The sequence below is a fragment of the Prionailurus viverrinus genome, chromosome B1 (genome assembly GCF_022837055.1).
Source record: "Prionailurus viverrinus isolate Anna chromosome B1, UM_Priviv_1.0, whole genome shotgun sequence".
In the NCBI taxonomy this organism is placed as follows: domain Eukaryota; kingdom Metazoa; phylum Chordata; class Mammalia; order Carnivora; family Felidae; genus Prionailurus; species Prionailurus viverrinus.
This window is the reverse complement of record NC_062564.1, coordinates 116,884,864-116,908,608: the sequence shown is the minus strand read 5'-3', so window position 1 is coordinate 116,908,608 and position 23,745 is coordinate 116,884,864. Positions and strand designations below refer to the sequence as shown.

Here is a 23,745-nt window from a genome sequence, read left to right as displayed (position 1 = left end):
GCTGGTTTAGTGGTCATGAACTCCTTTAGTTTTTATTTGTCTAGGAAACTCTTTATCTCTCCTATTCTGAATAACAGCCTTGCTGGATAAAGAATTCTTGGCTGAATGTTTTTCCTAAACGAGGGTAATTAATAGTATTTATGTAGTGTACTGAGAGGATTGAATGAGTAAATATTTGTAAAGCCTTTAGTGTAGCAAACAGCCCATGGTAAGCACTATGTATTATGTGTTATGAATATTATTTTGTATGCATGTCAATATCTTACTAGTTCTGTGAAGCTTAATTTTGTGCTGCATCACAGTTTTTTTTTTGTATTTGGAGCTTATTGTCTGCATTTAACAAGAACTCACACAATCTGTGCTTTTGTTAAGAATTTCACACAAATCTGGGATGCTGTGCCTCTTGAATTAATCTGTTATCAGTTTGGCAGTGTGTTTTTTGGGAGAGTTGGGGGAATTAAGAGTTAGTACTCAGGCCTCTAAACAGTTTCTCTGCCTCCAGCTTTCTAGGATTCTGGAACGCCCACTTCCTGACATGATCTATACACAAGCAAAGTAAACTTTTAGACTAAGGAATGGCTTAGAAACAAAAAATAGAAATCTTTAAAAACAAAAAATAAAGATACTTTATATGTTAGTATTTTTTTCTGTAGATACTTGATATATTAGCATTTTTTCTATTCTGTTTATTAATTAGTTTTTCTGCTGTCAAGTCAAACGCTCTTAATAAGAGAAATCCTTATCTTTTATACTAGTCTTTCAGTTTTGGTTTCATTGCTTGTTCTTTTGGTATAGATACATCATTCAATTAACTATTCTGTCATCTCTGAAAACCTGCATATCAGAGGACAGTTTTATATGTTCTTGCCAGTTTCATGGCAGTTCCTGAAGAGCTAATAAAGAACAAAAACCACAGTGGCTGACAATTTTACTCAGTTTTGTTTTTCCTGTTGTATGAGTGGAGAGTAAAAACTAGTTTAGGTCATAAGGTATAATTAGAGTATAGAATATAATTAGTTCCAGTAATGGTAAAAGATTCTTTTGAAATTAATTCCAGAAGGTTTCAACTTGGGAGTCACTTTAGAAAACATCTAAAAAGTTGGATATCTGTCATTACAGAATTATATACTTCAGAAATACTCTTTTTATTACCTCCTGGAAACCATTTTTATTTCACACTTAGGTTTAAGAGATCTGTTACTTTTCATTGTTTCTTGAACTGATTCTTTATTCCAAATGTTATTGAGCATCCTCAGCTACTAAAATGGTATTATGTTAAACTTTACTTTCTATTTCTTATAAGTTAAGAGGGATTGTTTTGTATACTGGTGTTCCTTAAATCTAGACCAGATGTATTCTACAACACATTTGTCTTTGTTGACTAAAAACTTTTAGTGTGAGTTATGATAGAAGTTGAGGTTTTATCTACATGTAAGAATGTTACTTGTTTCTTTTCTAAAGAATAGTGTGTCAGGAGGCAAGATGCTGTGCTAGCAGAATAAGGGTTTTGTTGTCAAATTCTGACTCCACTTGTTGATCTTCTAACTTTGAGCAGTTTATCTTCTGTGAGCAACGGTTTCCTTATATTTAAAAATAGAGTGTTGTTGTGAGCATTGCACGCAACTTGTATATATTTCTCGTGCTTAGAAAATGTGACTCGTTGTCTCCGAACTTTTTCTGTCTCTTTCCCTCTCACCAAATGGAATGGGCAGCCCATGAAACCCAAAGTAGTTACTATATTTATTTAGATAATCTTAGCATTTAATCCATTCTCCTATATTGATAAAAAAATCTTTAAGCCCTGTAGCAGCAGTCTCATCATTTATTTTGTACATTGAAATATAAGCTGCTTCTACCACATGTAAATATATAACATCAAATTATGCTTTTCATCTCTTCACAGTTTTTCTTTATATATAATGATAAAATGAGTATCTTATATTTTCATTTTAATAGTTTGGAGAATAAATTCTTTTTGCTGTATTACCTCCAAAAATATTTATTATAAGAGTAAAAAGTAATCTTGAACATTTGTAAGGAGATGTCAAAATATTTGTGTGTGTGTGTATAGTTTTATTTCAACAAAGCAATTTTTACATTTTTAACATTTAAAACTGAGCATCATCTTTCCTTTCCAGTGAAACAAAAAGAAAATTTAAAAACAAACGAATAGGGGCGCCTGGGTGGCTCAGTCAGTTAAGCGTCTGACTTCAGCTCAGGTCATGATCTCACAATTTGTGAGTTCAAGCCCCACATTGGGCTCTGTGCTGACAGCTTGGAACCTGGAGACTGCTTTGGATTCTGTGTGTGTGTGTGTGTGTGTCTCTCTCTGCCCCTCCCCTGCTCATGCTTTGTCTTTCTCTGTCTCTTAAAAATAAATAAATGTTTAAAAGAATTTTTAAAAAATTAACAGGAATAGAGAATGTCAATTCCAAATAAGATCCTACAGATTCTGCCGATTCTCCCATTGAGTGTCAGGGCTCAAGTCATCATTAGGAGAGAATGTTATTTTAAAAGTATCATCTTCAACTGCAGGGATATCTGTTAAAAATCACAACTAAACATGCCAAAGGAGAAGGCATGTTAGGAAATGTCAAATGCTTTATTTTACAAATCAAAAATATAAACTTCTCATGTCATAAAAATAAAGTATATGTTAAAAGTAAGTGTTAAAATACACTAGAAATCTCTCTGGATAATTTATTTCATATTTTAGCTATGTAATTTTTTTTTTTTCTTCTCCTCAATAGGAGAGCCTGACAAGGAGCTAAATCCTAAGAAGAAGATTTGGGAGCAGATCCAGCCAGATCTCTGCACTAATGATGAGTGTGTGGCTACATACAAAGGAGTTCCCTTTGAGGTGAAAGGGAAGGGAGTGTGTAGGGCTCAAACTATGACCAACAGTGGAATAAAATAAAATAAAATAAAATACTCATTTACTGAAATACATTGGAGAAAACTTTAATAACAATAAAAAGAAATATATTTGTCACTTGTGCCTAAAATATAACTGGCTTTTTTATGTTATTTCTCTTCTAGACTTGACTAGTCTTTTAATCAGGTATATATTATTTTCAGTCAGTTAAAGAAGCACTACATTTTTACTTACAATTTTTGCTCCTGTATAATGTAGGAAAGAAATCAATTATGTTTTGTGATTGTTTATTTTTTAGCAGGGATGTTGGTTAGCAGATTATTTTTCTTGATACATTTAGATAACTTGAACTAGATGAACATTTAGTTTCCTGTTTGTAGGCACATGGTACATGAAATTTCAAGCCTTTGGATTTTTAGTATATTGTGTGTCTGTATTATAAATGTCCTCTCCTCTTCAAAAGTGACAAGTTGGAATTTTTTTCAGTCTTATTAATTAATCATATTGTAATAATATTGAAAATGGCCAACTAGAGAGCCAAACATCATAAAAGCTAGGAGATGTGGTACTTCAACATTATTGCTGTTGCTTACCAAAGTAATCAGACCTGTAAAGGTGACTTTTTTTAAGAGTGAAATTTTCAGTTGTATACTGAACTTTCTTTCCATTTGACAAAATAATTAGTAATAAATTTCAACTAACTATAAAGAATAAACATTTTGCAAAGTGTTGCCAATACACTTTCCAATAAATTGATGTAAAAGCAGCAGTCTAAATTTTTTAGTCTAGGTGGTTGTAAAGATTCTTTGGGTACCTAATACAAGATTAATTATAGATTGTTACGTTTTAGAAGAGTATTTAAAATCAATATATTTTGCTTTTTCATGTACCATCGCACTGTCAGTATGTTAAAAGAAATTGTTACCAAAGTTAACATATATATGTATTAAGGTGTCAAATGCCTATTTTCACTCATCTTACAGATATTGTAGGAACAATGAAAATTAACTTAGGAATTATGAGCTTTCAAGTTCACCAGCCTTGAGATGATGACTGATGAGGGCTACCAAAAAGAAATGCATCTCTGGAGGTAGGAGTATAGATATTGTTTGAAAGAAAAATCATACATACAATATCTAGCTGCTTATAGTCTCTAATCAGAAAGAGAGGCAAAATAAATTTAAAATAACCCTGCATGCCAGCTTATGAAAGGTATAATTAAATTTCATTTATTTAAGTCCATGGAGTTCTGGTAGGCCAGTTTTATCTTCTTGCTGAAAAACCAAATATTAACAGAGCATCAATAGCAACAATTGACAAGTAAACACAAATGAAACTCAAAAGTTATTTTGTACTCAGGATAAATTATTCTTTTGGAAATAAGACTGTGATAAAATCTTTCGTGATTCTGTATTTTCTAATTTTTCCCAATTAAATTTCTTTAAATATTCTAATATAAATTAAAGAATGTTTCAACTACTTAGATAATTGAAATATTTGTTCCCAGGTTTTAAAATTACATAAAACATTAATCAAGTCATCAGTGTAGCCCCATTATCAGTCATTGTTTTTACAGGAAAAAGAATTCTATTTTATTTGTCTCACTGGGATAAGAGAGTTCTTACGGAATCAACAACAACAAAAATGGCATTGGTAGTGAACTGTACATAAACCTTTTGGCTTCTGACTAGTATTCAGCCCTTTAAGGATTTCAGCGGTAGAAGATAGTGTTAGGTCACAGCCTAAACAGTTGGTGCCTTTCAGCCTCTATTTAAACCAGAAAATAATAAATCAATGAAGTTGACCCAATCACATGATGCTTTCTTAAGCAAGATTGGCCCACTATCTTACAGTGAATATTGGGAGTACTAACTTTTCTTATATTTAGAAATTCCGTGTGTATTATTGCTTTGAGATTAGTCATTTTCAGGGTATGTTGATTTTAATATAAAATTGAAAATTTTTTCTCCGCCTTGCTTTCACTAAAAGCATTAGGTACTCTAGGATACAAGAATAAGTGCCCACCAAACAGATAATTTATCATTGCTTTTTAAAAATATGTAAATTTCTATTTAGACTATCTACAGAATATTCAAAGTAACTCATTGCAGTTTAATAAGAAGCATGTCAGCAAGACAGAGGGTGTGGATAAGACTGTGTCAAGCAACATTAGTGAGTTTAACCAGGTCCCAGAGTCTTGGCCTTGGCTTTGCAGGTCCAAAAGCCTGCATTTGTAGATGACTGTCAGAGATGCTAAGATATCCAAAGAGCTTAGTATTGGTTTTGACACCAGATTATCTAGTTTTGATTTCTGGCTGTACAACTTAAATGCATATGTAAGCTAGGGTAACTGTTTAGCCTTTATGTACTTTATTCCCCTTGTTTAAGATGGGTACAGTAAAGTACTTAGAGTTGTAAAGAGTGTGGGAGTTTAGTACCTAGAGTACTTAAGACAGTTCCTATTATATAATAGATACATATCATGTTGATATTAGTTTATGGTAGAGACATTCCTTTTCCAGAAACTAGCGTTCTTGAGATTTCCTGATAAGTTAAATTCTTGTTCAGAACGTTACTCAGTGTATATGAAGTGAGCAGAGTATCTTAAGGAATATTTCATACAGACTGAGGTCCTGTTTTTTAACAAACTCTATTATTTTTTTGTACCAGATATAGTATCTGTTACCTTGCTGGAGATGTTCATTACTACATTACTGAAAATTTCCCACTGAAATCTGTTGTTTAGATATTTAGATACCATTCATGTTCATTGATGCCCTTTGACTGGTTTAATATTAATGATAAAGTTTTAAATAGTTTTGCAATTTTCTTATACTAGGAAGACAATATTTCTCACTATTGTGTTTTAGTTTATTATAAATAGAAGCAATTCTCTTTTCAAGTTCTTGGTCAGTGGGGAAGCATATCACTATTGCGTGTAACAGGAACATTAAAAGGATATGAGTATACCTCAGCTTTCCAGGGAAATTATATGTTGTACCTTTAAAAAAATAAAAATACCAGAAGTGCTCAATACTAAGGGTATACTTTAGCCACATAAACTGTGACACTCTGAGCATTATGCAACAATGTAAAAAACTAAAACTTTATCACCAAAATACCAAATAAAAACTATGGAGGAAAATTAATGTAACTCAACTAACAATAATATTGCAAATTACTGTTCTGTGGAGAAACCTTTACTCTCCAAAATTTCAATTAAGGAATAAACCATGCCCTTTTCTAACAAAAGTTGGGGGAGGGGAGTATATTCATATTTCTCTATTATGGATTTTTATTATAGAATTATTATTAAGATATTTAGTGCTTTATAGCTAACAAAATAGTTTCACACATCTTATCTGTTTCTTAACTCTATAGAGGTAGACCAGCCATTTCATTTACCCTAAAGAACCAACAGAAAAGTTAAATAAATGCCTGTGCTTAGTGTAACTAGCTGAAACCTAGATCTTCTTCCAGCTTTTAACTAATCCTGTGCTCTTCTCCATTACAATATACTACCTTATGTGTCACTTAAATGCCCTGTGGTTTCTTGTATTTGCATGAGAAACAACTTTTCTTCTGTTTAAACTTTAGGAAAAGATAGTGATAAACTCCCTAAACTGTAGTAGTTCATGTAAGGAGATTAGGGTGACTCCTTTAGTGGAGTATTTAAGAGATTCTAAAGAGAGAAGTGAGATCATTCATTAAACATTGCTTTGGAGTGGTTGGTTACAAAGATAATTTACCAACTTTCTTCTTTTTGTTGCAGAAGTTCTTAGGAAGAATCTCTTGGTAAAACAAGGCTGCTGCTGCTGGTAGCAGTTGGCTTGATTCTATGAATAGTGTACTGTTGAGGGCACTGATCCTGACTGGCCATCCCCAAAGCCAACCTATGGGAGAAGTCACTAAGTTCTGATAGATAGATAGATAGATAGATAGATAGATAGATAGATAGATAGAAGTAATATTTAATTATTTAATCCAGGAGCAACTCTATAGTTACACCTCATTTGCAGTACTGTTTGGATGATAATCCCAAAATTTGCAGTAATAATGACAAGAAGGAAGGTAACTGATGGCTAATATACCTCTATACAAAACCAGACATTCAGATACCAACTTGTTGGAATGAAAAAGAGTGGCTTACACATTCTTGCTTACTGCACTTTTTATAGTTCTGGTTTTTCCTTTGGATAAATCTTGGCAGAGATAATTCATAGGGGTATAACTCCAAAAAAAATTTGGAAAAAGGACCCAGAACAATGAAATAATTGCTGGTTTGAAAGTGAGCCATCTGGAATTTCAGAGTGTGAATTAATTATTGTATATTATATTTTTTCACCCTTATGTATTCCCTTGTTTATTTTTTTTCCTTCCCCTTCCTTACTCCCACCCCCCACCTAGCATACACTATTCCCAATTCTCTGGATTTTTTAGTAAAATATGTGTGTAAGTGTTATTTTATGTCTGCATCAACATCATTTCCTATCTGGCAGGCTATTGTCCTTAGCAACAGCAGCAGAAACAAGCCTGGGACTCAATAATTGTAAGAAAAAAGAATAATCCTTTTTAATGAAGGAGCTAACTGCTCTTCCTTGCCTTTCCCATTGCTACATAATACCTGAAGAATTGTTCAAATAGCAATTATTAATGTCTGCTCATTTCTGCAATGGCATTTTTGTGAGGAGCCTTCATATCAAGGTTGCTCTTAACAGTTTTACATTTGTTTTTGTAAATTGCCTCATTAGAATATTATACATCCCAGTAGAGAAATGCTCTCAATACATAACATCCACTTAACTTTTCAGCTCTAAGATTGCATATTTGGCTGATACTTGTTAGTTTAAAACCCATTCAACTTTTTACACCTGGGGAATGTGGAAAGAACAGTATAGGAGTTATCCAAAATCAACACCACAGTTTGATTTCTTTTTGAAAAAGATTTAAGAAAAATACAAAGTAAAAGTCACTTTTAGAGGTTAACAAAAGAGAATAATAATGTTGGTAAAAATAACCTTTTTCTAAAACTTCAGCTGTCATATGAAAAGATAACATTTTCTCTTAAAACAGCACATAAATGGAAAACAAAAACTTCAGGTGCTTATGAATACATTTATTATTAAAAATAAGGTTTGAGGATTTGGGGAATAGCGATGTCATTTAAAAACATTGGCCTTTTATAAAGAATATACCTGAATGTGCCTGAGGCACATTGGTAATATGCCTGAAACACAGTAGAACAGAAAATCTAAACAAATTCTTAATGAAAAATATGGCAGAGTATAAACATAAGTAAAAGCAAATCTGAAATTGCTAATTAGGTAATCTATTTAGAAGAATAGACCTAGTAGAGGTCAGAGCTAATGAGTATTAGGGGTGAATCACCAATGTCCCAAGATGGTATGTGCTAATGAGACTCTAAACTCAGCTACACAAAAATATCAAGTATACCATCTTCCAGTCCTCTAAAATGTTCAAAACTTTCAAATACAAAATTTGGTAGAGAATTTTGTCTTCCAGGTGAGAATAGCATATAGTTTGGGCCTCTGAAGGGACATGAGGGAAGATTGCAAATTATGGACTAATGGGATAGGTGGCAGGACACCAAAGATGAACTTTCTGGATATCATTTCTTTTACGTAGAGCTAATTTTGGTCACATGGTTCTTTTGTCACAAGTTGTAATTATCTCCAGTTATGATTAGTTTATTCAATGGGTACACATGTACTGTCATCAAAAAAAAAAAAAAAAAAAAAAGCTAAACAACCCAACTTCAAGTAGAGTACAGCACAGCAACAAGAGGTTCACTGTGGTGTCTCACCATACTTTTGATTCAACTACCCCACTACCAACTAACAACTTACTTCTCTACATGCACTATGCTGATTATTATGAGGAGTTAGAATTGCTGCTGCATACGGGTACATGGAAGAACAAGTCTGGAGTTTAATGCCTCTTGGATACTGTACTAGAATTAAGAGTATATTAGGGAAAACACACTGACAAGAAAGATGAGGGAAGATGGAAACAGTGGTGAGCAATGGACCTTCTAATATTTGTATATTAAGTTGAAAGAGAAAATGATAAATTACCAGGAATCGTCAATGTAGTTGGTAAGAAAGTACTTTTGAACAGAAGGGGCAATCTGTCAGGAAAATCTTGAATTAAATGTCTTAGCAAAATCTGGTAATAGGGGGAAAGGAGAAGCATTCCAAAGCCCTCTTTCCTAGGTAGGACATGGGAAGGAGATAAGGATAGGGAGAAAATGAAAGTGTTCTACAGGTCTTACCTTAGTTGGTGAGGGCATAATGCTCTATGGAAAGAAAGTTCTTAGGGAAGTAGTTGTTACCTTGTCAAACAAATAGTGCTTGATTCTGAATTCAGAAATAAGGAAATAATCCTTAATGCATATCAGAGTAGAACTTTGAAATTATCAAGGATCAGCAAAACTGATTTGGTAAAGGAAAAGAAAACTGTAAGAAATACAGTAATATAAAATAATTAAATATAAAGTATGATGGAGAAACATCCAATATGCTTGCATGGGAGAATTTAATATCACAAAATATTTTTCATAACAAGTTTTTTTAATTAGGAAAAATCTAAAAAATACATAAATGAATGCCTGAGAATATCTAGCAAAATATTTTCAAATAAGAGAAACTTGTTCTAGATATCAAGGAATGATACAGAGCCATTTTAATTAAATCATTCTGGTATCGGCGGTATAAAATAGATAACAGAAAGAAATAAGAATCCAGAATAGATCCAGAAATAAAGGAGATATCTTTCTCTATATATATCTACCTACCTCAGTCTGTCTATCTTCAGTAGGAAAAGGATGAATTATTTAGTAAAGTAGAGAAAGTATAATTGATTACCCATCTGAAAGAAATGAAACTAAAACCACATCTTGTATCAAATACAGAGAAGTATATGAGTATAAGAAAATTCACAAATTTAGTTTGGCATAAATTCTCATGAAGTTAAGGGATAAATAATAGAAGGGAAAAAATAGCAATGTGAAAGACAGATGGAAGACTAATATCCGTAGTGTACAGAGAGCTCTTCTATTTTGCCAAGCAGGGAGTGTTAAAAAAAATATTCAGTGACACTTGTTAAAGATGATAAGGCAGACTTTATTCAGGATTGTGTAGATAGATATAAGTACTACTGCAGTGGGATGTTAGAGTCGGGAGAGAGATTGGATTCAACTCCAGATATTGCACAGCCAAGTGTGAGAATTGACAAGGATATGAATTTACACCCCAAGGAGCAGGGTGGGGAATCAGTGGTCACTTTGGAGTTGATGGAGGATGAGGAACCTGATCAGATACTGAGGGTCGAGGGTTCTGGTTTAACTAATGTATCAGAATTCTTGCTAAGACTAGATTTTACAAGGAAATGCACAGGCGGGCCTAGAAGACGTTTAAGCCTGACTAAAGTTTTGGTCAACAAAGAATCATTATAAGAAGTAATCCAATAGGAAAATGATAAAAAGGATAATGTGAAGAGGCAATTCATAGAGGAGCAAATCTAAATGAGCAGTGTGCTTATAAAGATAGTCTAATTGAATAGTAGTTTGGGAAATGCAAATTAAGATAATTTAACATTTATCACACTGGTGTTAGCAGTAAGTATTTAAGGTGATAACACCAACTGATGACAAAAATATAGGAAAGGGTACTCAAATGTTGGTGTAAATAAAGTTTGTGACACTATGAAGAGAAACTGGGTAAGATATATTGAAATTAAAAGGTATGTATACCTCAACCCAGAAACTCCACTCTTGGAAATATAACTTACAGGAAAACGTCAATCTTATGCACACACACACACACACACGAATAGTTGTCAGAGCATGACTCTTGGTGACAAAAACTGGAGTGCACGTCAATAGAGGAGTAGTTGTACAAATTGTTATAAATACACTGATATGTAAAAAGGGATGAATTTAAGCTACTTTTTAGAGTTGGAGGAATTTTTATGAGGTTGTATTAAGTGAAAAAAAGATGTTGTAGAGAATATGATATGAAATGTTTTTTAGAAAGGCAAAAGTCCTCCATGTGTTTGTGTGTACTCCATGTGTGATTACTTGGACTAGCAGGAAAATATGAATGGTGCTCTTTGTTGACATGAACTCTCTCTAATTGGCTGATGTGCATGAAGAGGAGAGATGGAAGGAGGAGAGAGGTAAAAGCGGACCAAAAAAGCAGAGTAGAAGACTACTAAAAGAAAGTCAAATATGTCATATCACAATTAGGGAGTTATGTAAATGTACATATGTTTATATATGTGTGTGTGTGTGTGTGTGTGTGTGTGTGTGTGTGTGTGTGTGTACACACACAAATATAAAACATAATTTAGGGGAAAACATCACAGAAGTCTTCCTCTTTGAAACTGGAGGCACCTTTCCTGTATTAATCAGGTTGGCCTCAGAGGTCTTGAACCCCTGAATGTTCTCCACAACCTATCTTTCCTGAAACTAGTATTATTTATATCCTAGAAGAGTTAGCTGATGTCACATGAATGAAAGATATGAAGGACTTAATACCTGAATTTTCCACTCCCTTCGCCACTCACTTCAGTTTCAGCTTTGCAGCCTCAAATCTCATTATCTGTCACGAAGGGAGCAACCCCTGGGGAAGTGTCAATTCCTATTTAGTTCTTAAACTCAGCCCTGTTGTTGGGCCCTGCAGAGAAATAGAGATACTGTTTCAAGTTGGAATTCGAATTATGCTTTCACATAGAAGCATTTTACAAATTTTGGTGTTAGGCTTTCTAGTACCATTTGTGCTAGAGTTCAGGTAAAATTAAGCATTAAGTAGGCTTATGAGGACTAGTCTGGGAGGATAATCATGAGCTACAATCCTGTTTCTAATAGGAATACAGTGAATTGCACACTTAAAACAACTTACAAATTAATTTCACTATTTTAGTGAAAGTTTTATAAATTATAAAGCTCATATACCAATGTTAAACATGACGATGATCCAATTTTGATTTGGTGGTAGACTTGGCTATGATTGACTAGAATTATTTTCCCTCAGTCCTCTCTGCTGCCTTTTAGACCATCGTCTCTACTAAGCCAACATGACCAACCTTACAAGGCAGCGGAGGCTTCTTTTTAAGTCCAGGCTTTATTCTTATTTGGTTAATACAGTAATATTGTTACCCTTGTTTGTGCTGAAGGGCTTGGCTCTGAATTTTTACCTATATTTCCAACCCTAAATACGAACCACAGGTTATAAAAAAGTGGAAAAGAAAGTTAACATTTATTGAGCATCATTACAGTAACTATCCATTAGATATTCCAAATGAGGCCTTTCACAGGATTAAATAATTTTCGTTGTCTAGCATCAAGTAATTGGTGGAACTAGTTTTTAAAATAAAGATAATAATTGATTCATCTTAAATTTCATTCAAATATATATACTAAACAGTTTATGAATCAAAAGTGTTTATTGAATTTTTACAAAGTGAGTACTCAAACCAACCTCCAGATCAAAAAACTACATATTACCAGACTCTCAGAAGCTGCCCAGTGCATGCTCACTGTCCCCTCCCCAAGAGTGACCTCTCCTTCTAACATCAGAGTAGTTTATATTACATCAGTTTTGACTGTTTTCGAACTTTATACAAATGGAATAATATAGTATATACTGTTTCATTCAATTTTATGTTTGGACAATTCATTGGTATTGTTACATGTGGTTGTAGTTTGTTCATTCTCATTATTATATAAATACTCCATTGAATATACCTCAATTTGCTTATCTATATTCCTGTTAATGGACTTTTGGATAATTACTAGTAGCTATTTGGCTATTATGAATAGTATTACCAAGAGCATTCTTGTATATACATGTCTTTTAGTGTACAAATCTACACATTTCTGCTGGATATATAATTATAGGGCAATTGCTGTGTCATAGGATTTGCATTAGAAGTCTTGTTTCCTTTAATTTCTTTTTAACAGCCAAACAGTTGTCCAAAGTGGTTATACCAATGTACACTCTCAGTAGCAGGCTATGGGAATTCTGACAGTCCTCAACCATTCTGACAAAGGCACTTTTGAAACAAGGTTTCTGACTCTAAAGCCCAAAGTTCTTTTCCCTTTATCTAAATTTTATTTAAAGGTAAGAACTTGGTAACAATTTTCTTTTATAAATTCCATGATACTTTCTAAGATTTTTATTCTTTGTTCATTAAGTGAGTTTCCTTTTTTATACTGGAAAATATATCTGCGCTGTACAGAATTTAGCAGGGTTAGCAGTGTATCGGAGGCCTCATGCAAGTATTTATCTTCACTGAACCCAGCCTCTTCTATTTTTTCTGCATGGGTGAAAAGAATGGCAGTGTAATTCTTCCAAGCATGTCCTAGAAGTTCCTGAAAGAGAGAGAAAGTTAAATGGCTATTTGCCTTGGCCTATATTCCTCAAACACCAGCAAAGGAATTATGGTCCAACATAGGCAACAGATGTGGATGTCATTATATTACTAAAAATTGATATATGCAATGGAAAGTGAAGATGGGGTCAAATAATGTAAGTAAATGGAGAGAGATGGGTGGATTTTGTTTAAAAAAAAAGGCTTTAATTCTCCATTTCATTTTGCTCTTACAATTTATGTATACACAATTTCAGAATTGCATGTTATTAATGCTGCATATGATACAATTACATTTATAACATTCAGCAATAATTTCTACTTGCCTGCCAACCTAGAGCTGTTAGAACCACTGAATTCCTTTAAGTCAGAGGACTTGGGCCAAGGGAATTGTCGTATTCTTTTTGTAGAAATGTTGTGTTATCATGATAACCAAAAGTGTCTTCTAAGGATTTGTAATTATATAATCTGGTTACAATCTATTGATTAGTCAGATGTCATACAATGGAAAAGTTAAGATCAAATTACATTTAGTGATTTGAAACAGCTACAAAATATTATTGTGATTCACTCGCATCCTCTTCACTTCACATGCTTAGAATCAAGTCCAATTTATCAGATGACTTCCTCTACTGTGGTTGAAAAACATTGAAGACTGGTGTTCCTTTGTTTAGTGATATATGGAAGTTGGTTATATAATAAATTCTTGTTTGATTGGTGAAAATAAGCTGATATAAAGCAGAAATACCAGCATGTGGCAGATTGTTCATACAATATGGAAGGTGTCTAGGAATAACCATTTGACTTTTTAAAATATTTACAAAGTTATATGAAATCATGGCATTGTGAAAGTAAAATGACATTCCATTCATTCCAAATATTCTCATTATCAAAATATTTTCAAATCTGCTACCAGTTTATAATAGCAGTTTGGAATTTAGATCCTCACCATCATCTCAAATAGAAAGTTTATTAGGGTTTTATTTATTTTTGAGTTTTTGGAAAGATATAAAATACTTAGGAATGAACATAACAAGAAATATCCAGGACCTCTAGTAATCAGAAGAAGGAAGGAAGAACAACTACTATTTAGTGCTAGATATTATGCTAGGTACTTTACATGCTTTATTTATTTTGAAATTCAACATAAGCTTTGTGGAAGATACTAGTATTATTTCCATTAAATATGGAGAAACTGATGTATAGAGAGGTTGAATACAAATCCATAGAGGGATATCAGAACAAACTGGTTTAAAAAATCTTGAGAAAATTGAAAGATGGTTTGGGAAACTATTTTCAATGTATGTAACAAATACAGGATTGGTATTTATAAGACTGAAAAACTGAAAATGAAAGGAAGAGAGAAAAGGGGAGAAGGAAAGGAAGGAAGGGAGGAGGAAGGGAATAAGGAGTCAAGACATGTAAATAATAGAAAATACGGCAACTGTGGGACAATATATTTAAACATCTTGAGACCACGGTTACCAACTAAATTCCTGGTACAGTCTGGCATTTATCAGACTATTTGCACATTTATCTCTCTAACTTGACCAGTAGCTTTTGGAAGGCAGAGTCTATGCCTTACTATGTAAGTCAAAGCTTTGGCACATTGTAAACTCTCACTAGATATTGGTTGGATTAATTTGGAATGTAGACCTCACTGTCATCTCAAATAGAAGGTTTGGGGTTTTATTTATTTGTTTTGAGTCTTTAGTTTTGAAGTTTAATCTTTGGGACATAAAATGGTACTTTCCTATAAAATTTCTCTTTTGTTCTGTAGTTCTCGTGGGTTTGCATGTAGTCTGCATTTTGTGTTTTAAATTCAGAAACACTTTTCTCAGTGAGTAAGTCCAAATTTTCCTCATATCTGTTTAAAATTTGTCTATACCATAGAATAATTATATATATCTAGTTCTAAAAATGCCCTGCTTGAAGAAAATCTGAATTGAAATTTTAAGATCAGTACATTCAATGAATAATCTAAATTTAACAAAAGGATTTTTTAAAAAGTACTTTAATTGGCATATTCTTATGTGCCTTCAGAACACAAATTAGCAAAATCTTAACTAACCTAACTTGTAAAAAAGATAATTCTTGTGTAAATCTAATATATGTGTAATTTCAACATCACATTTTACCTAAAAGTGACATAGCAAAATTTGTCATATTCAGTATGTTGTAACATGTTCCTTGTGAGAGAAGATGAAAGCATTGCAAAATAAACTAGTATTGTGAGTTGAATTGTGTACCCACCCCCCTCCAAATTCATATGTTGAAATCCTAATACCTCAGAATGTGACTTTATTTGACAATAGGGTCATTGTGAGTGGGCCTCTAATCCAATGTGATTGGTGTCCTTATAAAACAGCAGTTTGGACAAAGATAAGAATAAAGGGAAAATGCCATGTAAACATAAAGACAGTCATCCATAAGCCAAGGACAGAACTCTTGGATAGATTCTTTACTTCTAGCCTTCAGAAGGAACTAACCCTTCTAACATTCATTTCAGACTTCTAGCCTCCAAATTTATTGAAAGACAATAAATTTCTGTTACTTAAAAGCCACGCAGGTAGTGCAGCCTTGTTACAACAGCCCTAGCAAATTAATACAAATGGCTGAAAAATTAATGAAGTGCTAAATAGATTTAGATTCTGGGAATAAAAAGATTCTTGGGTTATTTACATCAGAACCACTTGGGATGCTTGCTAAAAATGCATCAGAATCTTTAGAGATGGATCCTGGGAATTTGAACTTTAAAAAGAATTCTAGGTGATTTATTCCTTCTGCAAATATTTATTGGGGGTTTACTTTGTTCCAGGGACAAAGAGTAGACCATGACAGATAAACTTTCTGCTTATGTCTAGTGGAGAATTGTTTGTACTACCTAAACTTAAAACTGAGGAAGAGGGGCAGGCAGGAAAGAAAATACTTTCAATTTGGTTTAATTGCAGGTATTGTGATAGAAAATATATTGGTGCTTTAGAGGCAGACATTTAGCCCAATTTGGGGTGGAGGTGGAAAGTGAGCGTAGAGGAAGGGGTCAACATGAGTTTCTAGCATGTGATGATGCCTTGAGTGTAGGCATCAAGAAGAGAGTTATCAGACTGTGAAGACACACCAAGTAAAGAGACTGATTGAGCATTATTGGGAATTGTATAGTATTGGGCCTTTATTTCTATAAAGTATAATTATTAATCCTTGAATGTTCTTATCTCTGAAAGTTTCTCAAATTTAGAGCCAGTTCTGATATTCACCAAGTACATGATTGATGTGTTTATATTGATTGTTATGATATTGAAATGTTTAATTCAAGTTAATAAATAGACACCTTAACCTCTTGAGTGCTACCCCCAGGCCTACCCTCTGGGTGTTGGTTGATGAATGAACCACATTTATCATTAAATATTTTTAAAACATCACTATAATAAAAATTCATGCTAAATAAACTGTTTGGCTCAAGTGATCCCTTCCTGAGTTGTTATATAATACAGAATTCTTCTCTTGCTGGTTAGTACTTACTACATTAAATGGTATAACTTTCACGGTATGTCTTTAGTTCCTGATTTTCTGGGTTGTAACAACACATTCTGTTTTTGTCTCCACCAGACATTTCCTATACTTTAAACTATAATAACATTCAGGAAAAATGAGTTAAACCACCTAAGGAAAATGGATCTATAAGTGCGACACCACTTAAAAGTCCATGTGTTCAACCACTCAGAAGTTTTTACATGTTGATAATTATTTATGAAAGGATGCTCATGTCCTAAACTGTGAGAGAAATTGCACTTTTGAGTTACTGCCAAAAATAGAAGGGAATGGTTGATTTAGCTTATAATCTTTAGATTGATTTTTGGCTGCAAAATAGTTGACTATTTGAAAGTAGTGTCGCTTGGTGTATAGTCATCGTGTTAGTGGCCAAACGTGTTCTCTGTGGACCCAGAGAAAGAATAATCACAGTTGATTGATACCTCACATAAAAATCCAAGAGCAAGATAAGTTAATGTAAGTTATCTGGTGTTAATAATTTAAATATAGTACTAAGCTAGATGGAAATGTTACAATCAATCATGAATTGTTTAGTTTCAGAGTGCTAATGGGTATGAGTCCATCTAGTCCTTTTGGGACAACTAGTTAGGATATAAACTTTGTTTTCCAGGAATTATGTTCATTTTCCCAGGACCTCACCAGCCCTGCCCCATTTGTTTGTGGTTGATGAAATCATAGCATCTGGACTTTTTCGGGGGGGAAATTTTAAAAAGCCAACTATTACATCAACTGAGAGAAAAATTATCATGGAACAGGAGGACAATAAGGACCATTTTTTATATTTCATATTATTCCCTTACTCTCATCCCACTTAAAGCACCACATTACCTTCTCAGAGAACTGAATGATAAGACTTTGTTAGATGCAGAGAATATTCAGCCTTAGAGATCATGTGTCCAAATTGCCTTATTTTACAGATGAGGATATTGTGGACTTTTGATGTTAAATGACTTTGCCAAAGCCGCACAGCTGATTGTTGGCAGGCCTGGGCCTGTGACAGAGGTCCCCTCACTGCCAGGCCCATGTCTTTGCCACTAAATTAGAGCTTCTCACTTTAACCTTAGTAAGCCAGTGAATTTTCTTCCCAGATTTTTTTTCTAAATTAATAAGGAAATTCTTATACATCAGGGCTGTGTATGCTTGATTTCACTCTGATTTTCTTCTGAAATCTATCAAGAAAATCCCAAAGAAGGCTACAAATAACATGTCCTAATTTTAGCATAAGACAGATACTAACAAAATTATGACCATAGCTGACATTTGGTGTGCACTTGCCTTGTGCTAGTGTCTGAGTTAATTTACTGTTATAATATGAAATTAGTCCTGAAAATAACCCAGTAAAGGAGACACTGCTGTTTTCCCACTTTACCAATTAAGAGATTGAAATCTAGAGAAATTACTTGCCCAAGGTCACAAAACAAGTAAGACGAAACTTGAACACAAGTATATCTTACTACAGAACCTGTTCTCTTAACCTTTATAATAGGTTGCTCATATCTAGTAATTCATTTGAATAAGGACTCATTATAATTTGTGTAGTGACAATAATAAAAATGATAACAATGGTAGTAATTTTCTGCGAACCTACTGTAAGTCAGGCACAATGCCAAGCACATTATATTCATTAAATATAACCCAAAAAATTTTAACATAGGTAAAATTATCCCCATTTTATAAGTGAGGAAATGAAGCCAAGAAACTCTTAGTAACATTTTTAGTCATATATCTACAATTGTAACAAGGCTTATTTTTCAACTAAATGGTATTAAACAACTAAGCCCATTATGTTTGTTAAGTATTTTCAGGTCTTGCACTGGCCTTTCTGAGCCTTTTGTATACACACACACCTATAACTTCAACATTTGAGTTGTTCAGTCTAAATCAAAAATACATGCTTGAAATCTGATTGTATATAGTAATAACACATGATGCCCTGATGGTGGAAAGAATTTGGATTTTAGTCAATTCCTGGATTCAATTCCTTGTGCAGTTTAGCTGCTTGCTAGAACTTTTCTTAAGGTAACTTTATTCTGTATTCTCTGATTCATTACTTGTGGATTTTTAAATAACATTCAAGTGATAGATAATATTTAGATGAATCATTCCCTTTATTTCCCAGTTTCGGAGAGATGACTCACTGACATCTCCACCATTTTGCTATAAATTACGAAGGCCTAACCTAAATAAAGAAAAAGGGATCATTTGGGGAAATGTTTCATTTGTCATAGCTGGCAGCCTATAACCCCTCTAAAAAATATTAAGAGCACAAATTAAAAGAGACATTTAAAGAGGGAATAGGGAGGTACAGGAAAGAAGAGGTTACTTTTCTGGCATTGGCGTTGTTGACTCCTTCCATGACAGGGAGCAGCGCCCCCAGAAAGGAGGAGAGGAAAGGGGAGAAGGCAGATATTCCATTCCCCATTTTGCATAAACCAGGAAGAAAAAGCAGTCCAGGGTGTGTCTGGAACCAGAGGACCTTAACAACTCCTAGCTCCTTCCTAACAGCTGTTGGTCCTGTTGAATATTCAGACATTCTGCAGCTGCTCCCAATCTGTGAGCATATCCAGATGGCTGCCACCAGTTACTTAAGCACCTTCAGGAAGAAGGTCATAAACAGCCAGCTTGTGCATAGGCGATCTTCAACCAAAAATTATGATGGAAGCCCAGAATAGGACTGCAGTGCCTCCCAGGGGTCATGGGCCCCTCTGAAGATTACTAAAATCTTGGCTGCTGAGTTTTCCTGGGAGGAAAAAGATATTTATTTTAGAAAAAAAAAAAAAAAAATTCTGGATCTGAGTTTTACTCTAGCCTATCTCCTCCCTGCCTTTAAGTCATGACCTGGACACTGGCTTAAGGAAGGCAGTGGTAGGAGAAGGTGGCTGTATGCCAGATACCTTTTTCAAAGATGAGAGAGACATGTATGAATCAACTTCTCTTGTATAAAAAAATAGGGGATTACAGTAGTGTTCTATATCCTAAAACTGGAAAACAAAATCTGTTTTTAAAATGTATGCCTTTTAAAATGCCCCTTTTGGCCAAGCATAGTACCAGCCTAGAGAAAAATTTGGAGGCATAAGGAGAGAGGTTAGTTTTTGAGAAATATTCGTGCACTTACTGAATTTACTGAGTTACATCCACCTATACTTTAAGCCAAATATTTATTTAATGGCAGCTTTAAATGAATTTTAAAACTTGTTTAAAAATTACACTGATGGTGGGGTGCCTAGGTGGCCCAATCAATTGAGCATCTGACTTTCGATTTTGGTTCAGGTGTTGATCTCATGGTTGGTGGGTTTGAGCCCCACATCGGACTCTGTGCTGATAGTATGGAGTCTGCTTGATATTCTCTTGCTCTCACTCTCCCTTTGCCCCTCCGCTGCTCGCTCGCTCTCTCTCTCTCTTTCAAAATAAATAAATACACTTAAAAAAATTACACTGATGGAATAGCAACAGGTTTCTCCCCCATCTGGTTTCTACCAGAAATATTGTTTGACATGCAGGCTTTCATAGTTTAGGGGAGGTTTGTGGGTTTTCTTAGATTACACATTGTTTCTTAATTGCAATCATCTTCTCTACTTTTGTACAGCATGTCCTTGATTTTTCAGGAGTTGGATGATGAGGATTATTTTTTTATGCCCTTGTCACCCTATTTTTTTCCGCTAGTTTTTTGTGATATGTTTTTTTTTTTCATTTTTAGAAACATGCAGTTACTGAAAAAAAAATGTGTCATTTAGAACAATCTTATGCTTTTAGTAAAGGGAAGAAAATATTCCTTTGAAGCTAAGTATACTGTCATTTTAAGTGTAACAAACCCTACATCATGATCAGAGAAATGTCTGCTCTCTATTCACCATGTAATTTACCTGTAGAGCTTCTAGTAATGATGAGTTCTCTTATCTCAATGACTAAGCAAGTCTACTGAGTAATGCTAGTCAAGTCCAGCAGCTAAATTTGGTTGGCCCCAGACTAGATAATCAAGACACTGAATGGAATGGAGCAGCTCAATGAGCAGTTTCCAGGAATTGTTGGTTTTACATGGGCCTGGTTCATATATGTCTATACTGTATGCAAGTATTACTCCCTCCATCTCCTAGTTATAGCCATACCCAGAACCTCTCCCTATCTTCAGCTCCTCTCCTAGACTAGCTGAACAAACTTTCAAGATAGTGACTTATAATAAACGAACAAACAAACGTGAATGGACCACTAGGCAAAGGTGGCATATGTTATTTATGTTCACACTGAGGTCCCTGTGGTCTTCTCTTGGCTATCATAGATCAGTTAGTGGCCCTACAGATGATGAGGCACACAAAGCATCTGAAATACTTTATTTCTTTCCTAAAAAATAAAGCATAGATCTTCTGTGCATGTTTGCCATGATATAAGTCAGAGTGAAACCTCCTTTCCCCCTGTCCATACATTATACTACTTTGGCGCTGTCTTATATTTGTTTATTCATCTCTTCTAGACTAAGTTTTTTTGAGGGCAGGGCTCATGTACTGTTCACTAATCATTAAGCTCTGTGCAGGTACCTAATATAGTTTGCAATGATTGAATCAGTGAATGAACACCTATTTGTTTGTGAACTGTAAGATACTGTCCCCTTAAAAAGGGGGGGGGGTGTACCTCAGTTGGTTAAGTGTCCAACTCTTGGTTTTGACTCAGGTCACGATCCTATGGTCATGAGATCCAGCCCTGCATCAGACCGCTCCCCTCCCCAACCTGCTTAAGATTCTCTCTCCCTCTCTCACTCTGCCCCTCCCCGCGCCCTCTTTCTCTCTCTGTCTCTCAAAAAAAGAAAAAAAAAAAAAAGAGATTGTCCCCTTGATATTAAATGGATGCAAGTCAGTATTTTAGTTTTAGTAGTTCTTAAGCTTGGCTGTTTTTAAAAAAAAAATTTTTTTTTTAACATTTATTTTTGAGACACAGAGAGACAGAGCATGAATGGGGGAGGGTCAGAGAGAGGGAGACAGAGAATCCGAAACAGGCTCCAGGCTCCAAGCTGTCAGCACAGAGCCCGATGCGGGGCTCAAACTCATGGACCGCGAGATCATGACCTGAGCCGAAGTCGGACGCTTAACCGACTGAGCCACCCAGGCGCCCCAAGCTTGGCTGTTTTTAAGAAATATATGGAAAATTTATGCAAATGCATATACCCAGGCTCTACTCTTGTGATTCTCTTTCAGTGGGGCTTGGATGAATATGCATTTTTAATGACAGCCCAGTTGATTCTGATGCAGATCGAGTGGAGACCACATTTACAAACTTATTCAGAGGTTAGTTAACCTCTGAAGTTAGCATCTTATTTTTTTTTTAATTTTTTTTTACCGTTTGTTTATTTTTGAGACAGAGAGAGACAGAGCATGAACGGGGGAGGGTCAGAGAGAGAGGGAGACACAGAATCCAAAACAGGCTCCAGGCTCTGAGCTGTAGGCACAGAGCCCGACGCGGGGCTCGAACTCACGGACCGTGAGATCATGACCTGAGCCGAAGTCGGACGCTTAACCGACTGAGCCACCCAGGCGCCCCTAGCATCTTATTTTTTAGGGGGGTGGGTAGAGTCCTATGGCCCAGCTGCAAAATTACCAACCGAATTCCTCTAAAGGAAATTGTAAAAATGGTTCTTGGTGGGAAAGATCAAGTAATTTTTACCATTTCTATGTGACTAGCACTTGTTTTAAACTTGCTTTAAACTACTCTTTTAATCAAATTGTCATAGTTCTTTCCTGTTAGGATAATTGTCCTTCAAATAGGAATAATGGCATTAGTGTAATTGCCTATTTTGTATTACCTGAATCATCTGGACTAAGTCAGATACTTCCTGTCCACAAAGAGGCATGTCTGCTCTCTGGACCAGCAGTGCAAGATGGAGACCCTCTTGCCCAAAGTGATGTGCCAGGGCCTCCTTGACCTCCTGTTTCACATGCTTCTTGGTCAGTCTGCTGTGTGGATAACCTGGAGTGTCCAACACCTGGATCTGCAGGGTTATCTCTTGCCCCCCTCGACGCATGAAGCCACAGAGGTGACAACTGCGGCCCAGACAGCAATCTTTGGTCACAGAACATGGAGAAAAGCTGCTGTAGAAGTCAGTGCTTCCCAAAAGAATGTTCCCAGCAGAACTTTTTCCACTCTGAGTCATGCCAAAGAGGGCCAAGTTGATGATCATCTTGTTAGAGTCTGTCATGTCTGTGGGTAAACAAAGGGTCAGCATAAGCAGTTAGACTTCTATACTCACCCAGTGTAAGGCATCTTACTTGGCCAGGGGTATTGCAGGTATTACCTTTGGTTTACTTACCCCTCATTCATAGTGGCTAAAACACGGAGGAGTTCTCCACGTTAGTGTTGACAACACAGTGATAGAGGAAGATTGAAAGAATATTGGTAGTTTGCAATGGGAGAGGAGAGAGAAGTTTAATATAGATAAAGAAGAGAGGAGGAAGCAATAATTGTAGGAAAATGAGGGGGGAAAAACAAAATGCATGAAGATAATGTAAACCATGTTTAGGAGGAATATGTTAACTCATCAATGTGGTAGGTGAGTCCATTTAGCAATGGGTGCTGATGTTTCTGACTTCATTAACAAGGCTAGCAGCAGTATTGAAAAATTAATCACTGTTGGAGGACAAGTAGGAACAGAAGAGTGGAAGAAACAGATCCTTCCTGCCTTTTAAATAACATCCCATACTTCTCCACCTCCCCACCCCATGAATACACAAGTGGCATCTGCAAAAAATTATCTTTCCTGACTTCCTGAGTGTTTGTCCCCTATGAAACATGAATAATGTTAAAGATTTCTGTTTTTGTTTACTATTTTTTTTTACAACCAGGCAGCATTCTGATGAAAATGAGAACTGCTTGTAATTTCTGTTATGAAATAATTAGTAAATCATTTCCATGGTCCACCATAGTAACTTACTGGCTTTTGAATA

The 23,745-nt window shown here is 34.9% G+C and overlaps 2 protein-coding genes across 4 annotated transcripts in view; one reads left to right on the top strand and one right to left on the bottom strand.

The window, feature by feature from the left end:
- The window catches only part of AIMP1 (aminoacyl tRNA synthetase complex interacting multifunctional protein 1), a 42,854-nt gene extending 35,942 nt beyond the window's left edge, over window positions 1–6,912 (top strand). For 2 of the 3 annotated variants that reach the window (XM_047855068.1, XM_047855065.1), the window contains exon 7: window positions 2,751–2,931. In XM_047855068.1, the coding sequence (XP_047711024.1) occupies window positions 2,751–2,917 (167 nt within the window). In that variant the 3' untranslated portion in view covers window positions 2,918–2,931. Of the gene's footprint in view, window positions 1–2,750; window positions 2,932–3,858 lie in introns of those variants that run through there. The other variant, XM_047855066.1, reaches the window with a different exon arrangement.
- Window positions 6,913–13,007: 6,095 nt separating this feature from the next.
- On the bottom strand, window positions 13,008–23,000 carry GIMD1 (GIMAP family P-loop NTPase domain containing 1). Its single transcript, XM_047855069.1, has 2 exons — window positions 22,608–23,000; window positions 13,008–13,268 (listed from the first exon to the last, which is right to left on the bottom strand). The coding sequence occupies exons 1-2, from the start codon at window positions 22,998–23,000 to the stop codon at window positions 13,008–13,010; spliced, it is 654 nt and encodes a 217-aa protein (XP_047711025.1).
- Window positions 23,001–23,745: the final 745 nt, after the last annotated feature.